The sequence below is a fragment of the Aspergillus ruber genome, assembly GCF_000600275.1.
Source record: "Aspergillus ruber CBS 135680 unplaced genomic scaffold scaffold00021, whole genome shotgun sequence".
In the NCBI taxonomy this organism is placed as follows: Eukaryota; Fungi; Ascomycota; class Eurotiomycetes; order Eurotiales; family Aspergillaceae; genus Aspergillus; species Aspergillus ruber.
The window spans coordinates 140,848-159,859 of record NW_024467317.1 but is presented as its reverse complement, the minus strand read 5'-3'; the positions used below and the strand labels follow the sequence as shown (position 1 = coordinate 159,859).

Below are 19,012 nucleotides of genomic sequence, written 5' to 3'. Positions count from 1 at the left end.
TCACTGAGCGCTTAAAGCCTCATGGCTCCCCGGGTTGTTCTTTACCCACCCTCTATTCTGTGCAGATAGTCCATAAACTTTTAATTTGGCAGTTTGCTTCTTTGTCCAGCTACATATGTAGGGAAAGAAAAAAAAAAAAAAAACTCAGGTTGTCGCCCACCAAATGAAATCATTAAAGTCTACTGATTCCCTCGCCTGTATTTTCTAGTATGAGTGCTCATATAATCGAGCATATCAGATTTATCCTCTTCTATATTGTCAATGGTACATGCAGGGTCGGATGGCGGCTGGTAATACTCTTTACAGGGGTTCCATGTTGCTTGTAATCTTCCTGCAAGCGTTGTAAAGCATTGTAATCCCGTTTTCCCTTGCGGGATAATTGAACCCACTTGATGAACTCGTGGAACTTTGGAGCAGCAATGACTGGGATATGGTCCAAACCTCCTGGACAGGAACGCGAGTGAACAAGCGCCGACAATTGAGCCATGTGCTGCCCCCACTCAAGCGAGTCAGGTGAAGGGTCCTGCAGGAGGATGTGCATCTCTGACTCTACCAGGCGCGGAAATGTTGGTAGCAGGCAAGTCGCAAACTCAGTGGGGCTATCCTCTCGGCCCGCGACTCCCGGCAGTGCAGATAGTGGAATATATGGCGCCTCTGATAAGCTTTGCACCAAAGGCGAGAGCAATTCAGGATATGATGCTGGGGGTGGAAGCGGCGCAAGACCAGTGAGCTCTGTGGAATAGAGAATGATGAACATGCGTGGGATGAAGACAGGTTGAGAGTTTGAATCAAGCAATTGGGCTGGTGGGACTTCGTAGATGGGCGCACCGTGGCGGAGATTGCGTCGATCGTGATATTGGTGGGTCGAAGAGCTCTGGCGCCAGTTGGCGAAGGTTGTAGGGGACGATGTGTCATGATCGTCTGCTATGGAGGGGATGAGGCCATGTGATGTGAGTATGGTAAAGGCATACTCTTGGTCATTATCGTTCACAAGAAGCTCGATGTCCTACAACCATGGATACCATTAGTCTCTGATGGAAATCAATCAAGGCAAGACAAACCAGGGGACATAGATCTCCGCCATACTCTGCCGCTGCACAAAGCCCCCAGAGCGCTGCCGATATTCCAGCTTGGAAAAGAGTGCTGGCTATGAGTGCTGCTGATTCAGTGTTTGGTTCTATGATTTCACCAAGACCATTCGGGAATGAAGGCATACTGTATGGCGGAGCAGATGTATAGGGGAGGGTTGGGAGAATAGAATACAAGTATGTAGTAGGAATTCCTGCCGCCTATCCTGACGTAATCAACTTCTGTGACTTAGTTAACGAATAACTCAACTAGTTACTTCTTTCTTCCTTCTGGGAGGTTTGCTACAGAGCGTCCATCAGCTGCTGTTTCGTTGGACTACTTGTAGGCTGTCAGCATTACTGGTGCAGATGTGTTTTTAAGCATTTAAAAACCAATGATCACGCGCTGTAGACATGCTAGCTAACATTTAATGCTACCAATAGCCAAACTTCAGGCGCCGCCTATGAACGACCTCTACAACTGCGCAATGTATCTTCACCGAGAGTTGAGTCGGCACAACGTACCCTACTATTTCCTTGGAGGATTTGCGTGTATCAATGTCGCTATGACTGCACGTACAACAGCTGACATCGATATTGCCGTCCCCAGCGGCCAGAACGGTTACGGTGTTCTTCTCGACATCCTGCAGCGCGCACCTTTTGTTCAGGATACAGAGGGTCTTATATCTCAGGATTCATACTATTTCTTTGTTGAATCGTCAGGCCGCTTTGTCGAAGTTGATGGCGTTCTGGCGGGGTTCATGGCCTTCCCAAAAATTGAACAGGCCGGAACCATCCAGCTACAGCATTTGCAACTGAATTTTCTTAATCCAGCGGGTCTGCTAAAGTTGAAGCTTAGCAGCTGGGCAAACAAGTCACGCCGTAGTGGTTTGAAAAGGGATGGTGATATCATTGACATCAATTCCATTCGAAACTTATTGATCCAGAACGGGGAGAAGATGTCTTTGAAGGGCTTGGAGGGCGATGCCGCCAATGGTCTGTGGGATTGGATACAGGAATTCGAAGATCTCAAGACATGGCAACTTCTGGACTCGTCCTACAAGGGTCGCTAAGACACGGGAATGATCGAGTTAAGGCTGGGTTGCTGACAGGAAGAATTGCAAGATAAAGCTTGGAAGGTACAGCAAGTAGCAATAGGTGCCTACTATAATCAAGCCTTTCTATGGGCCCACCAAAAAAAGAAAAGGAAAAAGGAGGGTTTGTAATATCATTTGTGAGGAAGTATACATCAACGTTGCTCAATTATCCGAATGTTCGGTCACTATTGAAATTCAAGATTGAATCAATACCCACTATAATGCAAAGGAGCACACGAGGCCTGAATGATCACTCCACTTTAGCAACGAGTTATGATCATGCTTCTGATCTTCTTCCTCTTGTCTCAATTTTGATGTGCCAGCCTGCCCAATGTCACCTGGTGCTATTATTTTGATACCGCATGGCTTCAGTCCAACCACTGCCACTTTATCAAGTCGGTTGGGCGGGAATGGCTGATCGCCATCAGCCCCCCAAGTAAATCCGGCTTCGCTTGGATATAGCTCATTCCACACGTCCAGTAGGCCATTCGCACTAACAAGTATATCATCATCAGGAAGGACAGGATTGAAATCGCCAGCCACCAGACCATGACCGGTAGCACGGAGGTAAGAAGTGATAATGGAGAGCTGGCGAGGGCGGAGAGAAGGATTGATTGGCAGAGAGTCCAAATGAACATTGGCCAGACGAACGCGGAGGGGATTTTTTGCTGGTCCATGGGAAGGTAAGAGGATGTCACAACAAAGTGCATCCCTTTCAAAGCGGCTGGGATATTTGACTCGCCAGATTGGGCCAAGAGCGGCGTTTTGTGGATCAGTCAACCGTGATCTTGACACAAGTGTTATGCTTGTAAAGGACTGTTTTCCCCAATTGGTTGTGTCTGCTTCACTCGAGTACCAGTGTCCACGAAGCCAAGGCATTTCTAATAGAGCCAGCAAAGCAGATCGTGATACTTCTTGGAGGAAAATGATGTCAGCTGGAGTAACTAAGCTCTGAATGTGCGAGATGAGGGCAGATATCCGAGCCTCGGGGGCGGGCGAGGTGGCATCAACATTCCATGTAACCAGGACGAACTTCCCACCATTACTGGGATTATATCCTGTGCCAGTTAGTCCAGAGGTGGAATTAAAAGCAACCCACTTGTTGACTGATGAATCGAATCTATACCATGGTTGGAAGATTGGAGACGCATCAGCCATGCATGCTGGCAAAGGAACGTCATACCACCATCGGAGAGTTCGGTTTCGCAGTCGAGAAAACATGCTCATATTTTTTTTTTTCTTAAATGTCTTGCAATCTGTTTGAAATCAGAGACGCGAGGAATCCCTCGATACTGGCAAGGATTTTAGGGGAGAGCGCGATGATAAGGACGACCTCCTTCGGATTCGGATTCGGATTTACTCATACCCGTCCCAGCCAATCTTAATTGAAACGGGGAAGCTTCGGGGCAGCGGTGCCGATTGTTCGGATAGCCGTACGAGGTCTATACGGTAGTCGATAGGATAGCGATAGTATCGCGCAGTATAGGATGTACGTAGTATTGAAGTTGTCACAGAGTGCTTGCTAAAACTAAGAGCTTCATCGCCGCACGATAAAACCTCGCTCACTAGATCGGCCCGATATTCATCCGAACTTCATCTTTTGAAGCGAGCGGGTAGCTCAGGATCGGGGAATCGGGGAGTCGATCACATTCGTCCACGTCTAACTCTCACATGACTAAGAGCCTCTGCTGCTACTGTGGAGAACAATCCTGGTAGGCTAACATGATCCTTATTTCCATTTTCCCATGGGCCCTGCTCTCCACTGCCATCCCTATTCGTCATCAGTGTCTGTCCTCAGCCAGCGGTCCCCATCCAAGCTGATGCAACCCTCCTAGGGCTATGATAAAGTAGCGAGTAACTGTTAATAATTGGGAAGCAGAAAGAGAAACGGGGAAAGATTCTGTTTCAGTCCTAAATGCCTTCTGGCAGCTATTTTTGGGGAGAAGAATTTGAGAAAGTTCTGCAACAAAAACTGCCCGCCACCATCAGGTGAAAGCTGTTGACATTTCCCTTGTCGCTTTATTAAATGATTGCACCTAGCTCATCTGACTAAACAATTTGATGATATCCAGATCATTTGTACCGCCATCGAGAAGTAGCTGCGGACGTGAACAGGATCGATCTCGCTGATATTTCGTTACAGATGAACAAGGGAGATAATTGACTTGTGTCATCAATATGTGTCTCACTTCAATACCCACCTCGATTTCTAACGTGTCCTAATACTAAAGATTCATTTGACCATTTTCAAGTATAATAGTGCGGACATGCGTCTTTTGAATTTGACATGATAAAAATCTCATCACGCAACAAGTTTTGCAATGAGATCGGACCCCATTTCCCCGTACTCATCCAAAAGGCGCCGAAAGCGAGTGTTTTCCATTAATGTTCAAGCCTCACATGATGCATAGTGAGTGACCAAGTCTCTGAGAGAAAGACATCAATCCGGCTCTTCTCTGCCTGTATGCTCGAAGGTATACTGTAGCAGATCAAGGATGTGAGATACACTTCGTGAGTTGAGTTGAGATACTGCAAAAATCACGATGAAGTGACTTCAAGCATTGAACTCTCAGTGAGTCAACAAGGTACCGTGTCGCAAACACGTATGTCTTTACATGAGCAAGAAGATCCGGGTCAGAAGAAATAGAGGCTTCATTTCCAGCAAATCGATGAGATCTGAACTGACTCCTTCAACGGTCATAGGGCATTCAATGTAGATTGACTTAGCGTACTCGATCTCTGGCGGAGGATTACAGTGCTTCTTTAATCGTTTTTTTTTTTTTTTTTTTTTTTTTTTTTTTTTTTTTTTTTTTTTCCTTTTGCTAACAGAATCTTCCCCGTTGGTAGGTAGATACACTGGCACTGGATTGCTCTCTTTTGTTTGCATCTGGCCTGACCTACGAATTAGAATCTTGTTCTGGGTCTGATGACGCTGGCATTTGGGTCTAGTGCTCACCATCTGCACTCAAAATCTCCTCGCAATCATTGTCTTTACGGCAAGGCGTAGTATACTTTTTCCGATAGCCAAACTCAAAAAATAAGATGAAGATATCCTCCTCCGAATCATCTATGATAGCAGTTCGGGACAACGACTCTTTCTTTGTTTCTCTCTCCCCTGTCACAGCCAAACTTGGAGCCTGATTCATTCATTAGTTCGAATTTTGAATTTAGAATATTACTGTTTGAACGTGCCTGGACAGATATGGAGTGTCTCGGTATTCCTGTTGATCATCGACTGCGACGACTAATTCGGAAAGCTCAGCCCATCAATACGAATGAGGACTCTGAGCACATTCGGATACTCCAGAGATTTGGAAAATCCCTTAAAAATGGGCAGAGCGATTATCTTTCTACATATGACCTTAGCTTCGGGCTCGAATTGGCGCGGCCGGAATCAAAGGCCGGTGTGGTGGTTGTCTTGTTACAACCACATTCAACACAGGATAATTCAGACGGTTTCTTAGCAGGAAGACACACATGCGCAACTATCAATGCAGTATCTGACTTGATTTCTGCTGCGACTAATTCCAAGTTAGGCCTAGATGACATCAGCGTTTTTGATGAATACCATTTCTACATGAGGGGGTTACAGGTCCAGAATACGACGACCTTATTGCACAGAGTGTGTTCGCCCAAATGATTAGAGCGAAACAGCCAAATGTTGTCATACCATGCTTCAAATCAGAGACCAGCAACGCACTTGTTCAAAACCTACGTTGTCGTCGGCTAGGATCCAGCTTTGACGATGATCCGCGGGGGTCAAAGCAGCTAGCTGAATCAGGTTTATCGCTCATTCGCGTTAATGCGTTCCACCAAGCTACGCAATCAATTATAATCCAGAATTCAGTTGTTTTAAGCGGTTACTTGTCTTGGAATTTACAAAGGCATTTGCCCTTTGGCGAAATGATTGGAACGACTTGGGCTGGATGAGTCTCTTAAGATATGAATGCACTAAGCAGGCAAGGGAAATCTCGAAAGGTATGTCAGTCAATATTTGAACGAGTTATCCTGAAATGGGTTTATCTTAGCCGAGGTCGAGAACTGTTGTGATCAATTTTTGAAAAGGCGATGGGCAACTCTCCTGGGGAATCTTGAAACAGGTTTCGAGAAATGTTTCTTTTCTGAGTCTGGTTTCAGCTTGGTTGAGGATACCCGGTACCGGCTTGTTGATTCCAACATCACTTGGATCTGTTGCGATATCGCATTGGTCTTGGAGCATTTTTACCCTGATGGTTTTGACCAACATATGTCGGAGAAGCTACTCCATCATTTCAGAAGCTGGTGTTACAAAGTACGGCCTGAAACAAATCTTCAACACAGTTCAAGTGGTTCCAATGGCTACTATGATCATTCAGAGCTCTTGCTCTTGAGATCACAGCACCAAACAGCACGCGCAAACAAACTTGAGAACAAATTCTACACCCTCCTGCGTGATTTGAACCTGTCTTACAGCTCGCCACAGATTCTATTCAATATCAACGGAACTGCCCAAACACATGCTTTTCTGAGATTCGCTGCGGCTTTCGAAAACATTCTGGAAGAAGCCCTAGAGGAAACTCCAAAAAAAGGGCATGGCCTCTCGGAAGAAATGGCTTCTATGAGCTTAAACCAGTGAACGATCTTTCGTTGGTACAGAAGTGGGCTCATCAGTAGTCAGCATGTTAATGGACACAGTTTGTATGAAAGTCATAATGCTCAGGGTGACTATCTTTTTGTGCGATAGATATTTTCACACACCAGCCTGTCAAGCCTGTTGCTTAAATTGCAGTACACTTGTAATGACTTGAGTAAGACATCTAGATTGGTGTGAGTATTAATAGGCCAATTGACAGTTTTTGGCTGGTCGGTGGAGATATCCATGTATCAGTCATTACTCCCGTTAACCATTTGTTAGTTGACAGCTAATTGACTAATTAATCTCATGAGATTTGTGAGTTATACTATTCAATCAAGGCCAATGCACCGTTGTCTACATGATGCTGGGAGGACTGACTAAAGTTAATTATATGTAGGCTTTTACGTCATAACAGTCCTCAAGTTGATTTTGCTTGGTCGGTTCTGTCTGAAATCGTCCTCATGGCATGTCAGTATATTCCAGTATTTTCAAAGGTAATCTGCCATCTCATTTACTGTCAAATTGTTATTGTCACGGTCCCCTTCAATAGGAATCTTGCTAGCGGCTGTCTGCGCGGATATGAACAGGAACTCGGGCACATTTGAGAAGAGGCGGCTGGGCAACGCCAGGGTCGGTCTACTCTAGCAACCCAGAATCACATGCATTGAATCACCACAGACAATAAATACTGCCGGAAAGGACTGGGTTTCTATCTCGCTCAGGTATATGGCAAATGAGCTGGATTCACCTCTGAAGCAGGACTCACGCATGATGATGACCGACCGACACACAACTCGCTGATGTGGCCAGAAGTATAATATGCGACATGATCGCGACTAACACCAGGCTCATGTATGTGTTGCTGTCCCCAGTGGTGGCCACAGGGGCGTGTCTGGATCTGAGCAGAACTGTGGGAACGAATGAGAGGACCTAAGGACCTGGCCCAGTTGCATTACAGTGTGGGGTGCATGCATCGGATAGCTGGTTTATAAATGCGTGGCAGCTAGCTCAGTTGCATGAAAGGGAGAGAATTCAGTGCCAATCGAATCATCAGTGGATAAGAGGATATGATGGCTTGTTATAACTCATCCTCTTAGTTTGTAAACGGTCAGAATGCCAATATCGTATGCCTATTCCCGCCAAGCGTTAATCTGCTTTCTTGTTGAGGGTCATACTCCGGTGTACCTGTATCGCGCCTAAAGTCCTCCCTGGATAGCGCTCCGAGAATAACCTTGCAACCTCTGACCAAGGCCGACTCTCTTCCTTTCTCAACTTCAGCAGAAGGCTCGTTTCTTCCATGGACCATGGCATATTCTTTCTGGAGCCTCCTCGGGCCTTTCTACGATCACGCCTATTTTGTTCAATCTCATGCGAGGTACTTGAGCAACTTGTTGCTAGCGCATCTCTCTCTTCACATGCTGTCAGTGGAGAGTTAGACATACAATGTGGTAGAGCACCTTCGAATTGCCAAGAAAGGAATTGCAAACGATCGTCGAGTGGGGCAGACATGAAGTGAGAACAAAGCGTGAAGGAATCCTCCTTGGGCGGCAACATTGATGGAACTCGAAGCCGTTTGTGAGCTCGCCCGTCTGATTGTTGCGTCTTCCACTTGGAACTTTTTGATTGCCAACCGACATGATGGTCACCACGGACACCACCAGGGTAGGAAGCATCAGGATCAGTGTTACGTTGGGAGGGGTGCAGTTGTTGATGATCATGGATGTGAGAGTGGTCACTTGTTTGAGTATCGCCATTCTGGCCACCAGCCTTTTCGCAGGAACCTCTATGATAGTTAGGTGGGCTGTGAAGAACGGGTGGAGGGTCAGGATATGAACAAGTCGTCTCTGAATTGATGAAGCTGTCGGCTTCTGGGACAGATTGCTGGAGGCTGCTATCCTCCCAAGGCCAGTGGTTGCCAAGGATTGCCGGGTCGATGGGAATGTCATCCTGTGCATTCGGAAGCCTGAAAAACTCTTCTGGACTGTCATCTGAGCTAGATATACTGGGAGATGATAGAGCATTCTCTGCCGAATCTCCCCGGAAGGCGGGCGGCTCGATTGGGATATCAGTGTCATCTTGAACATCGCAGCAGGATATTGGATCTGGATCTGAGAAGTGAGGCGCTGAATCATGGGGAGATGTTGTGCTGTGCTCAGGAGTCTCCAGATATGTATTCTGTTCTGGTACAGATATTTCCAGTGGTTGAGACTGAGAGCTTGATGATGTACACAGCTGAGTGTTTGCACTGATATGCACGCAAACTTCGGCTGGTGGCCGTGCAGGGAGATTATGCTTAGGAAGTGGCAAAGTGCTTGGAAGGGAATCATGATAAGGCTTGGGGCGAGAGGATTTTTGGGTTCTTGGGGTGCATGGATTGGGTGATTTGTATGGTGAAAATGGCTTTCTGTAAGAGCGAGCCCACGGCTTGAAGTTGTTCATATGAAAGGTAGGGGGCATATTTTAGGAAATGGGGATGTTTAGGGGTATATTATGACAGACAGGTGATTGAAAAGAGGGAAGAGGAGGGGAGTGGAAGCTGAAGGGAAGAGTGCGGGTTGTGGGAGAATTGAGTTGAGATGTTGCAATCTCTGCAACCTCAATTGTCCTCTTTATACTTGCCCTCGGTCTGCCAAGTCCACCATTCCACCTTTCTCATCAGCAGAAACAACAAGGCGAATTTCTCTCGTCCTGAAAATCACATCTGCTGACGTGTCTATTTTCATCTACTAGTGACGCCTGGAGGCAGAGATCCGGTGCCCTGCGCCAATCGCATCTGGGTGTTGCATCTCCAAGCCTCGCATGTCAAACACGCTGAAATAAAAAGGATGCGGTTATTTCGCTATTGGCTGGTAAATATGGCGACGATACGTAAATGAATTGATCCTGGTGGGGTCGAAAGATGGCTGTGGAGGGGGAGAGGCGCCATCCAGTTCACAGCCAGACCTGGGTGCCGGATAACCAGGAAGATCCCTTTCCCATGTAGAAACTCGGGAGCTTGGCCGAAGAATAAATCATGATATTTTGAGATAAAAGATCATAGCAAGGCAGCTGAGCATCCAGGAGTCCTCAAGGGAAGCCCAAATAGGATGGTATGGCCGGAAGCAACAGCCAAAATCTCAAAAGTCGCTGATCAGCTGGCGGACCACGCATGAAGGGGCCCATAAATGCAATCATAATCAGCAGCACAGCATCAGGGGGTGATGTGGATAGGTCGATTTCCAATGAAGCGACAGTAACAAGGTCTCAATGTCTCAATTGTTCAGATGACCATCGGCCGCTCCGGCGCCATACTGGAAAAGGGTAATCGTCGGATAACGCGGCATCTTGGTAAGAGGGCAGTGCACCGGGCGAGGCATACAGGAGAGGGAAAAAGAGAAGAGAAAGTGCGTGGTTACTTGAGGGGGAGATGTCGGGCTTTTATAGATGCAATGGATGTGTTCAGGCGGCATGTGAGCAGCCTAAAAGCAGCGTGAGGCGATGCTATCCCTGATACAGTAGACGCCATACCGCAAAGGGCAATGGTATTCCCGCCGACGGCAGGCGGTTGGGCTCGGCAGAAGCGTAGTTCAATAGGAGCCGTTTCTGGCGCCCCACTAACCGTCACAACTTATACAGCATAATCAATATTAACTTGATGATTAGGTTATAAAACTCTGCAGAATCCAGTATATATAATATCTAGTCAATGATCATCTTTATCAAAAACAAACCAATAGAGCGAAATAAAACAAAAAAGCAAACAAAAGAAATGACAAGAGTGGGATTCGAACCCACGCCCCCTGTCGGAGATCAGGAAACTTCAAAGAAGTTATCTGTTAAGGTAACCTTAACCTGACGCCTTGGACCGCTCGGCCATCTTGCCTGTTGTTGGAAAAAGCTTTCTATTCATGCTTTATTAACCATAATGTTTAAAATGCAAATTCGTCATTGTTTGCACACTTTCATCTGTCTAACAACTGTATACTAGCTACATGTTAAAATATACTTTTTTTTCTTTAGAAAGAAATTAGGCTAGCTGCTTAACTTGTTTTCATTGACAAGAGACCTCTGGTTCCTCCTTTCTTTGAATCAGTTATCTCTCAGTATAAAATGGATTAGCCCTTCCGCCCAAATATATAGCTCGGTTGTACCACCCTGTAGATACATTGTAGTCAGCATCGCTTTCATTGGCTCAATTCTTACCAGTCATGCAACACAACTTCATCATTCCCGTGTATGTGAGTCCCTATACACACCATTTTCCCTAGACCCTCTACTGTCATCCATACATCAGACGCCACACAAAGTTTTCGGCATCCTTAACCGAGTTGTCGGTGGAGCGATGTCCGACTCGGAACATACCGATAAAGATTCGGAGCACTCCGGACCGTCGATGATACTCTTAGTTGAACCTACGTCCATACGGCACCGCACAAATTCTTCATTCAGACAATCGTAGTTCATGATACACAATTTCTACAAAGAAAAAGTATAGCCTTAGACACTCTAAACATAAGGAAAACGAAATAGAGAAGTACAGATATGACCAAGTGGGAAAAAGAAAAGTAAACAAATGAGTCCGTCTGGTTGATGGGTATATATCCCGGCTCTTCCGTACGCACAATCACGCATCACTACCGATTTCGGGACGCGCCTCTCACAATTGGAGAATCCTTATCCACTCCAACGAACCTAAACAAGGTCACGCTTGACAAACTCAGCAAGCAGAGTCTTGCCCAAAGCAGCGGGACTTCTCTCCACGACAACACCGGCATCCTGCAGAGCGGAAATCTTCGAGTCGGCACCACCCTTACCACCGCTGACGATGGCACCAGCGTGACCCATACGGCGGCCCGGGGGAGCGCTAATACCAGCGATGAAGCTGACAGCAGGTTTGTTGTACTTGTTGTTGGCCTTGAAGAACTCGGCGGCGTCCTCCTCGGCACTACCACCAATCTCACCAATCATGATGATACCCTCAGTCTCGGGGTCCTCAAGGAAAATACGAAGGCAATCAATGAAGTTGGTACCGGAGAAGGGGTCACCACCGATACCAACGACGAGGGACTGACCAAGACCAGCCTGGGTGGTCTGGTTCACAGCCTCGTAGGTTAGGGTACCGGAACGAGAGACGATACCAACGCGACCACGCTTGTGGATGAAACCAGGCATAATACCGATCTTGCATTGACCCTACAACCCATTCACATCAATGTCTATTCGGACCCAGGCGCAGCGTAGAGACAGGTCAAACTTACGGGAGCAATGATACCGGGGCAGTTAGGACCGACCAGACGAGTCTTGTTCTGGGTCTTCAAGATGTCTGTAATGCGCACCATGTCTGCAGGATTCTAGTTAGATATGCGAAAACGAAAAAGTAACCGAAAGCCATACCGTGCTGAGGAATACCCTCAGTGATACTATGAAAAGCGAAAAGTTAGCCAAAGTAGCTTGCAAAAGCCTTATATGTACTATATCTTACCAGACAGCCAGAGGAATCTCAGCCGCAATGGCTTCCTCGATACCCTTAGCGGCGAGCGGGGGGCTGGTGGGGATTAGCCTTGCGATACAACAACCCATTCCAAGCATGCATATAGGAATCATACGGGACGAAGATAGCAGAAGCAGTGGCGCCAGTTTCCTTCACGGCATCGCTGACGCTGGCGAACACAGGCCGGTCCAAGTGCGTCGAGCCGGCCTTCTTGGGGTTGGTACCACCAACAACCTTGGTACCTGATTATTATTGTGAGTATTTCAGCTTCTTTCAAAGGCGCATATCGCCTGCGTGTCGCCATATTGGAAAGAGAGTTTTACCATAGGCAATGGCTTGCTCAGCATGGAAACTGCATAAGGAAGAGCAACGTCAGCCTCATTGCTCATTTTGATAACACTGAACCGCACACACCCCACGGCGCTATCACCATCTTGACGGATACAACACTTACGTTCCTTGCTTTCCGGTGAAACCCTGGTAGATCACCTTAGTATCGCCGTTGATGCGAAGGTTAGGGACAGTTTCAGAGTAGATTGCGCTGGCACTGGCATATCCCCGGCGCTGCACAGCAGCAACATTCTGGAGGGCCGAAAGGGTGCCACGGCGGAAGGCTTGCATGATGCTGTAAAAAAAATAAGAGAAAAATCGAAGAAAAAGAAGAAACGAAAGAGAGGAGAGGATCAAGTTCTGACAGGGTTTGTTTATAGCAAAAAGAGAGGGAAAGAGAGAGAGTAGATTGTTTTAATGACAGCAGAAGAAACGCGGTTTGGGAGAATTCGGGACAAAGCTTTAAGCGGATCCGATTTGTTCTCGGTTGGCAGCCTCGGGGCTTTTCCTTTGAATTTTTCCCTCACTTAGGAGAGAAAGAGAGGACTATCGCCAACGCAGGCCAACTTCTATTATCGGGACCCCATATTACGATCTCGATTTATTAAACATATCTAAATCATTTCTTTACGGTCGCATCGCAGTTGCGATCGCGACACCACAACGATGGCGACTATGACTATGACCGTGCCGCCCCCCTCCAACAAACCCAAGAAGACCGCAAAGCTGCCTCCGGAGAATGAACGATATATGCGAGCGTGCTCTGATATCGCCAATGTACTTATCCAGGACTATGAGAGCCAGATCGACCCTACCAAGATCAAGAAGGATATCAACTTGAACAGGCTGCGGGGTCAGATTTCGAGGAAGCATTGCTTGAGCAGCCAACCGCCACTGACAGCCATTATTGCTGCGGTGCCTGAACACTACAAGAAATACATTCTTCCCAAGTTGATTGCGAAGCCGATTCGTATGTTTGGCTGTGATTTGAAATGATATTGTATGCTGACCAGGACAGGAACTTCATCTGGTATTGCCGTTGTCGCCGTTATGTGTAAACCCCACCGTTGCCCTCACATTGCCTATACGGGAAATATCTGTGTCTACTGTCCTGGCGGTCCTGATTCCGACTTTGAATATTCGACCCAGTCCTACACCGGATACGAGCCCACGTCGATGCGCGCTATTCGAGCCCGCTATGATCCGTTTGAGCAGGCGAGAGGTCGGGTGGATCAGATCAAGTCCCTTGGTCACAGCGTCGACAAGGTTGAATATATCATCATGGGGGGAACATTCATGTCGCTGGCGGAAGATTATCGGGAGTCTTTCATTTCGCAGCTTCACAACGCGCTGAGCGGATACCAGACCGATAATGTCGACGAGGCCGTACAAGCGGCCGAAATGAGCAACGTGAAATGCGTGGGAATCACCATCGAGACTCGACCCGACTACTGCCTGGACACGCATTTGAGCAGCATGCTCCGCTACGGATGCACGCGACTGGAGATTGGAGTCCAGAGTTTGTATGAGGACGTTGCGCGAGACACCAACCGAGGCCACACGGTTGCCGCTGTGGCCGAAACATTCAAACTCTCCAAGGATGCAGGATTCAAGGTGGTCAGCCACATGATGCCTGATCTCCCCAATGTTGGCATGGAGCGGGACCTGTACCAGTTCCACGAGTACTTTGAGAACCCAGCTTTCCGTACGGACGGTCTGAAGATTTATCCCACCCTGGTCATCCGTGGTACAGGTCTATACGAGCTCTGGAGGACGGGTCGCTACAAGAACTACACCCCAAACGCACTAGTCGACCTAGTCGCCCGAATCCTCGCCTTGGTGCCTCCATGGACCCGCATCTACCGTGTGCAGCGCGATATCCCCATGCCCCTGGTCACCTCCGGCGTGGAGAACGGCAATTTGCGCGAACTCGCGCTTGCCCGCATGAAAGACTTTGGTACCTCCTGCCGCGACGTCCGTACCCGCGAGGTTGGCATCAACGAAGTCAAGAACAAGATCCGTCCGTCGCAGGTCGAGCTCGTCCGCCGTGACTACACTGCCAACGGCGGCTGGGAGACCTTCCTCGCCTACGAAGACCCTAAGCAGGATATCCTGATCGGACTTCTCCGGCTCCGCAAGTGCAGCGCCACGCATACCTTCCGTCCCGAGTTTACGAGTCAACAGACTAGTATCGTGCGAGAGCTGCACGTCTACGGTACTGCTGTCCCTGTGCACGGCCGTGACTCGCGCAAGTTCCAGCACCGCGGATTTGGTACCCTTCTGATGGAGGAGGCGGAGCGTATTGCCCGCGAGGAACACGGAAGTCGCAAGATCAGCGTTATCTCTGGTGTTGGTGTGCGTAACTACTATGCTCGTCTTGGATACACGCTTGATGGTCCTTACATGTCAAAAATATTGGACCCTGTCGAGGATGAGTAATCTTCTTTTCCTTATGACTATATTTGACGATAAAAGTTTATTTATTCGTTTCTTTTTGGCGTTGGGATAACCCTTAACTTGGGAGGCATTTCTGCATCTATGGCGTTCGCAGCGTTGTCATGAACAAAACTTGTATGAGTTTGATGAAACAATTTCGAAGATAAAAAGTCAAATGATAAATATCTATATTCTTAATGGAAAAGCAAAGGCGACACAATAAAGCATATACCTTATTGTATATGTACAGACACGACAATGTCTTAATCTAAGTAAAAGAAACACCGGAATCAACACCATATATCAAGATAAACCACAGAAACCCAGCATTTCTCCATTACCATGCAACGTATCTCAGCCGTTGAAAGTTGTCTTGTAAATAAGGGCAGACTGGCGATTTCCGCAACCAGCGCAGTTTATGAGACCGAGCGCATCTTCCAAACTGAGCCGAGATCTCCACGCATAGCAATAAACCAAACAGACAAAAAAAAAAAAAAAACAGAGGCTTATATCAAAAATTGTAGATTCAAAATCAATTGGCAAGCTTTAGCTCAGCGATATGGCGCCACCTCTGCTAGCTCGGATATGGAGGTAGGCCTGGAAAGCACAGAAGACGAAGAAAGCCTGTTCCGAGAGACACAATAGTTAGCTACTAATACCCCCATATACAAGTGTATTCGACAAATAGGTAGACATACGGCGTATACAATCACAGCGGTAAAAATGGAGGCAGCAACGGCAGCGCCATTCTCCGGGTCGCTATCAGAGCCAGTGTAACCGGGGTGGTCGTGCTGGACAGAGAGGATTATCCATTAGTTTCTATAGATATGGAATGACAGGATCGCATGCCACAGCCAGAAGGAGGGATAGGTAGACAGAGGACCCGAACGAACCTGGTATAACGTTCCGAGGACGGAGAGGATGATGACGGCAAAGAACGAGATGACAACGCTGTATCACGAGAAAACACAAGTCAGTGACCATAGTCATAGAGACCTTACGATATATTAATATATCCTACCATGACCATGCGTTCAAAGCAGATACGATGGGCTTCATCTTGAGGTTTGGCAAATGTTCGATGCGATAAGTCGACGGAGTTCAGGAACCAATCGGATCCGACGTATTGATGCGGATGATGTTGTATGAGGCTTCGCGAGACCTGGAGGATGTTTTTCGTTTCCTTGATCCCAGTATAGCAGGAAATGTGCACGGGTTTGACGGTTTGAAGGTGCGATCGATGTTCTTGGGAGGTGAGTCTCGGAATGTTCGATGGCGGCGAAGCGCCTAACCGTTCTGGGCGGTGACAAGAGGTATTGATATCATGCACGACGAATGCAACTTTTTATGCAGTAGCAAACACCTATTTTGCATATTTTCACCGTGTTTTATATTTGATTCTATAAATTTTTTTTTTATGTTTGGACTTTTATTCGATTGCCTCATGTCAGTCAGACATCAGTACATACATCTCCTCAGTGCGTCTTGTTCCATTCTATACACTCATCAAAGGTAACACCAGACCCCCCAAAAATATCCAAAGCACTACCAATGGTTAAGTCGACCTTTCCTTGGCTGCTGGCATGAACTTTTTCAAGGTCCTGGAGATGCCGCGCACCTCCTGCGTATGTCACAGGGATTGTACACCATTGAGCCAATTTAGCAACCAGATCTTCGTCAACACCTTGTTGTAAGCCTTCCACGTCTGCCGCGTGGATAAGGAATTCGGAGCAGTACGGTTCCAGGAATGAAATGGATTCTTCTCTGACATTAGCGTATCATACCACTTGGATGTAAGGGATTCAATGAATCAGAGTAGGCATACCCTGGTTAATTTCCATCTCTGTAATTGTCTGCCAGCGGTCCATGGCCACAAACCAAGTATCATCCTTTCTGCGGCAGCTCAGATCCAAGACCAGCTTTGACCTGTCGCCTCCAAGAGCAGCAAGAATACGTTCTAGCCGCTCTTGAGAGAACTTGCCTCCCGGGAACAGAAACGATGTGATAATGACCTGTTCAGCACAATTAGCATACAGTCTCAGCCAAACGAGTTCTAATACACCCACCTTCTCAGCACCTTGGTCAATCCAATACCGCGCATTCTCATCCGTGATACCCCCAGCAACCTGCAATCCTCCAGACCATGTCCCCAGTGCCTCCTTAGCTGCACCGTCATTCCCCGGACCAAGCTTCACAACGTGCCCTCCACGTAGATCATGCTTCTGGTACAAGCCTGCATAGTGGCCGGCGGGGAGCTTGGATACATAGTTGGTCTTGAGGTCCGAGGAAACATCACTCAGTGTTCCTCCCACAATCTGCTTGACCTGACCGGAGTGAAGGTCAATACAAGGCCTGAATTTAGTCATTCTGTCTTATTGTTCGTCAATGAGTGTCTTGCACCGCGAATCGAGGGGTCGGACCAGAAGACTTATCTTATCGCACGTGACTATAAGCGGTGTCCGAAGAAAAAACCTCCGTCGGTTTTGATGAGTTTCGCGATCAAAAAAAAGAAACATACGCCACAATTAAGAATGATCGGAAAACGGAAGAGAGACACGTCCGTCGTGTCGCGATCTACGACTAAAGAAGAGCAAGAGCAAGATACATCAGTTCCTACGACGCCTACCGAGGTCTCCCATGACCTGTTTCGCAAATTCTTTGAATCGCAGTTCGAGCCGTTAGATATTGGACCTAAAATACCACGGAAGGGAGAATCGGAGAAGGAAGAGGAAGGTGATGACAACGAGGAGGAGGAATTAGAAGCCGAATCTGAATGGGATGGTCTTTCAGGAGAGGATGAGGTGGAAGTGATTGAACACCAGGATTCGTCTATCAAAAAGAGCGATCTACTGGACAAGAAAGCCCGGAAGGCTTTTATGGTATGTTTATATACTATGGATATGGAGGGGCTGAATGCTAAATGTGTACAGAACGCGAAGCCACCATCGTTCGACGTCGACACAACTAAAACAGGGACTAAACCTACCAAGGACTCTGGCGAAGACGAAGAGGACAAAGCCACAGACGCAACAAACCTGAAGAATGATCTTGCCCTACAGCGACTGCTTAAGGAATCTCACCTGCTAGACTCCGCATCCGAGCTGGCGCCTACCGGCAAGAACCGACACAAAGCTCTTGATATGAGAATGCAATCGCTTGGAGCCAATGCGTCACTCTATGACCAGAAGATGCCGTCGGCACACCGAAGGGGAATTAAGACCAAGGCTGCGACCAAGGAGGACAAGCGGCGACGAGAAGCGAAAGAGAACGGAATCATTCTCGAGAAGCCTGCTTCTAAGAAACAAACCAGCAATAAACGGAGGGAGCGTGGTGTTGGCGGGCCATCTGTTGGAAAATTCACCGGAGGAACCCTGAACTTGAGCCAACGAGACATCAATTCTATTACCCGACGGTCCAAGGGATCCAAGGGCCGCCGTTGAGACGGATGTTGGAAGGCATGATACTCATTGAATAACCACCTAGCCCAGCACCTGCCAGCCCCGGTACCAGCGGAATACAGCAACGAGTACAATGACTTCAGTGTTGACTAGGCGGAAATTGTTGCATATACCTTGTATAATTACCTCATACTACTATCAGGTGGAAGGTCTGCACCTTTCCCTCCACCAGGCACACTGGTTCACCACAGACCATGACGAAGGAACGAAAACGAATGTAAACAACGCTACCAACATCAAAACACAAACATTGATGTAACTCTACAAAAAGGGAGCAAGTACTTTGGTCACTCTCATCACCCTGATAGCGGCACCGGATTCGATCCGTGCCATTCCAAATCCAAGAGAGTATATCCCTCATTCTGAGACTTTAGAACAACCCCTGATCGTTCAGACTTGCATTCAGGCGAAGTTAATTAATTCCCCAGTTTCAGATACTCTCCGGGCTTGGGGGATTCTGAGTGCATTTTTGGTTGTTTTCTCGAAGCTCGGGCCTTTATACACGAGAGGGTTTGGAAGGATTGCGCTGTTCCAGATAG

The 19,012-nt window shown here is 47.4% G+C and overlaps 10 protein-coding genes and 1 non-coding gene across 11 annotated transcripts; 4 read left to right on the top strand and 7 right to left on the bottom strand.

Annotated features, from left to right (window-relative positions):
* Positions 1-54: 54 nt before the first annotated feature.
* Positions 55-1,244, bottom strand: EURHEDRAFT_414264 (uncharacterized protein). The gene is made up of 2 exons (XM_040782377.1): positions 1,062-1,244; positions 55-1,006 (listed from the first exon to the last, which is right to left on the bottom strand). The coding sequence occupies exons 1-2, from the start codon at positions 1,212-1,214 to the stop codon at positions 251-253; spliced, it is 909 nt and encodes a 302-aa protein (XP_040637139.1). The 5' UTR covers positions 1,215-1,244; the 3' UTR covers positions 55-250.
* Positions 1,245-1,272: 28 nt separating this feature from the next.
* On the top strand, positions 1,273-2,317 carry EURHEDRAFT_147758 (uncharacterized protein). The gene has a single exon (XM_040777780.1). It carries the CDS (start codon positions 1,499-1,501, stop codon positions 2,138-2,140), a length of 642 nt encoding a protein of 213 aa, XP_040637138.1. The 5' UTR covers positions 1,273-1,498; the 3' UTR covers positions 2,141-2,317.
* A 63-nt stretch (positions 2,318-2,380) lies between these two features.
* On the bottom strand, positions 2,381-3,391 carry EURHEDRAFT_460004 (endonuclease/exonuclease/phosphatase family protein; the record flags this gene model as incomplete). The annotated part of the gene is made up of 1 exon (XM_040784617.1): positions 2,381-3,391. The coding sequence occupies one exon, from the start codon at positions 3,389-3,391 to the stop codon at positions 2,381-2,383; it is 1,011 nt and encodes a 336-aa protein (XP_040637137.1).
* Positions 3,392-5,366: 1,975 nt separating this feature from the next.
* Positions 5,367-6,779, top strand: EURHEDRAFT_516722 (uncharacterized protein; the record flags this gene model as incomplete). The annotated part of the gene is made up of 4 exons (XM_040786506.1): positions 5,367-5,717; positions 5,747-5,945; positions 6,005-6,142; positions 6,193-6,779. 4 exons carry the CDS (start codon positions 5,367-5,369, stop codon positions 6,777-6,779), a joined length of 1,275 nt encoding a protein of 424 aa, XP_040637136.1.
* A 636-nt stretch (positions 6,780-7,415) lies between these two features.
* On the bottom strand, positions 7,416-9,629 carry EURHEDRAFT_147710 (uncharacterized protein). Its single transcript, XM_040777779.1, has 3 exons — positions 7,965-9,629; positions 7,546-7,909; positions 7,416-7,488 (listed from the first exon to the last, which is right to left on the bottom strand). Exons 1-2 carry the CDS (start codon positions 9,234-9,236, stop codon positions 7,865-7,867), a joined length of 1,317 nt encoding a protein of 438 aa, XP_040637135.1. The 5' UTR covers positions 9,237-9,629; the 3' UTR covers positions 7,416-7,488; positions 7,546-7,864.
* Positions 9,630-10,528: 899 nt separating this feature from the next.
* Positions 10,529-10,641, bottom strand: EURHEDRAFT_t104. Its single transcript has one exon. It is a non-coding gene; the product is annotated as a tRNA-Leu (tRNA).
* A 540-nt stretch (positions 10,642-11,181) lies between these two features.
* EURHEDRAFT_414256 (succinate--CoA ligase (GDP-forming) subunit alpha) lies at positions 11,182-13,016 on the bottom strand. Its single transcript, XM_040782376.1, has 7 exons — positions 12,704-13,016; positions 12,573-12,601; positions 12,365-12,491; positions 12,241-12,303; positions 12,153-12,178; positions 12,017-12,099; positions 11,182-11,951 (listed from the first exon to the last, which is right to left on the bottom strand). The coding sequence occupies exons 1-7, from the start codon at positions 12,868-12,870 to the stop codon at positions 11,451-11,453; spliced, it is 996 nt and encodes a 331-aa protein (XP_040637134.1). The 5' UTR covers positions 12,871-13,016; the 3' UTR covers positions 11,182-11,450.
* A 229-nt stretch (positions 13,017-13,245) lies between these two features.
* Positions 13,246-15,018, top strand: EURHEDRAFT_460283 (Elongator subunit ELP3; the record flags this gene model as incomplete). The annotated part of the gene is made up of 2 exons (XM_040784638.1): positions 13,246-13,549; positions 13,598-15,018. The coding sequence occupies 2 exons, from the start codon at positions 13,246-13,248 to the stop codon at positions 15,016-15,018; spliced, it is 1,725 nt and encodes a 574-aa protein (XP_040637133.1).
* Positions 15,019-15,498: 480 nt separating this feature from the next.
* Positions 15,499-16,283, bottom strand: EURHEDRAFT_414253 (uncharacterized protein). Its single transcript, XM_040782375.1, has 4 exons — positions 16,037-16,283; positions 15,909-15,966; positions 15,714-15,806; positions 15,499-15,639 (listed from the first exon to the last, which is right to left on the bottom strand). Exons 1-4 carry the CDS (start codon positions 16,072-16,074, stop codon positions 15,562-15,564), a joined length of 267 nt encoding a protein of 88 aa, XP_040637132.1. The 5' UTR covers positions 16,075-16,283; the 3' UTR covers positions 15,499-15,561.
* A 100-nt stretch (positions 16,284-16,383) lies between these two features.
* Positions 16,384-17,399, bottom strand: EURHEDRAFT_414252 (1-(5-phosphoribosyl)-5- ((5-phosphoribosylamino)methylideneamino)imidazole-4-carboxamide isomerase HIS6). The gene is made up of 3 exons (XM_040782374.1): positions 17,082-17,399; positions 16,841-17,027; positions 16,384-16,774 (listed from the first exon to the last, which is right to left on the bottom strand). The coding sequence occupies exons 1-3, from the start codon at positions 17,379-17,381 to the stop codon at positions 16,491-16,493; spliced, it is 771 nt and encodes a 256-aa protein (XP_040637131.1). The 5' UTR covers positions 17,382-17,399; the 3' UTR covers positions 16,384-16,490.
* Positions 17,400-17,546: 147 nt separating this feature from the next.
* On the top strand, positions 17,547-18,455 carry EURHEDRAFT_460161 (uncharacterized protein; the record flags this gene model as incomplete). Its single annotated transcript, XM_040784627.1, has 2 exons — positions 17,547-17,894; positions 17,946-18,455. 2 exons carry the CDS (start codon positions 17,547-17,549, stop codon positions 18,453-18,455), a joined length of 858 nt encoding a protein of 285 aa, XP_040637130.1.
* Between the last annotated feature and the right edge of the window lie 557 nt (positions 18,456-19,012).